The 676-nt window shown below is 62.6% G+C and overlaps 1 protein-coding gene across 1 annotated transcript in view; it reads left to right on the plus strand.

The window, feature by feature from the left end:
- Nucleotides 1-154: 154 nt before the first annotated feature.
- Nucleotides 155-676, plus strand: part of RNF227 (ring finger protein 227) — a 2,280-nt gene continuing 1,758 nt past the window's right edge. Inside the window, exon 1 of the mRNA XM_027773145.1 lies at nucleotides 155-676. This exon is cut by the window's right edge and continues 341 nt beyond it. Within this exon, the coding sequence (XP_027628946.1) occupies nucleotides 597-676 (80 nt within the window). The 5' untranslated portion in view covers nucleotides 155-596.

The raw sequence follows: 676 nt of genomic DNA on the forward strand, positions 1-676 counted from the left end.
CAGCAGGAAGTAAGCAGTTTGAGAATGAAACCTGGGAAGACAGCCTTCAAGAATTCGGGGAGGTCATGCATAGTAAGGGCAGTTGAAGGCAGAATCCACGCAAAGGACCAGGGTCCTGCTGATGGCTGCGGGACTGGCTTGGGAAGTCAGGGCGGGGCTGCAAGAATGAGCAGTCAAACAGGCCAAGGGGACTTTGGAGATCTGAGCCAGTAGCTGTGGGCTGCTGTGCAGGAAGGGGCCTGAGGATTGGCACGCTGTAAAATTAAGGAGCGCTGGCGATCTGCTAGGGGCTTAAGAGAGGCAAGGGGGTAGGGAAGGGAGGTGTGCTCTCCAGGGCTCCAGTCCTGGCCTCGCCTAGGCTGCCTCCCCCGCTCCACCATCGCTGGCATTCCCGACCTCGCGCCTCCACCGCCCCCACGCGTGCCGTCGCAGGGAGCGGTCTGGCCAGTGCGTGACGTCTCGAGAGGCGGGGCCTCATAAAAGGGGCAAGAAGCCGCGGCGCGGGCCCCAGGATCCGACCCGCCACAGGAGCAACGGCTCATTCTGTGCACGGAGCCAGCAGCATTAGCGACGCCTTCGAGGCCGCGGCGAGCACGATGCAGCTCCTGGTGAGGGTGCCGTCTCTACCGGAGCGCAGCGAACTGGACTGCAACATCTGCTACCGGCCCTTCAACCT

This window comes from Tupaia chinensis, unplaced genomic scaffold (assembly GCF_000334495.1).
Source record: "Tupaia chinensis unplaced genomic scaffold, TupChi_1.0 Scaffold000330_1, whole genome shotgun sequence".
Classification (NCBI taxonomy): domain Eukaryota; kingdom Metazoa; phylum Chordata; class Mammalia; order Scandentia; family Tupaiidae; genus Tupaia; species Tupaia belangeri.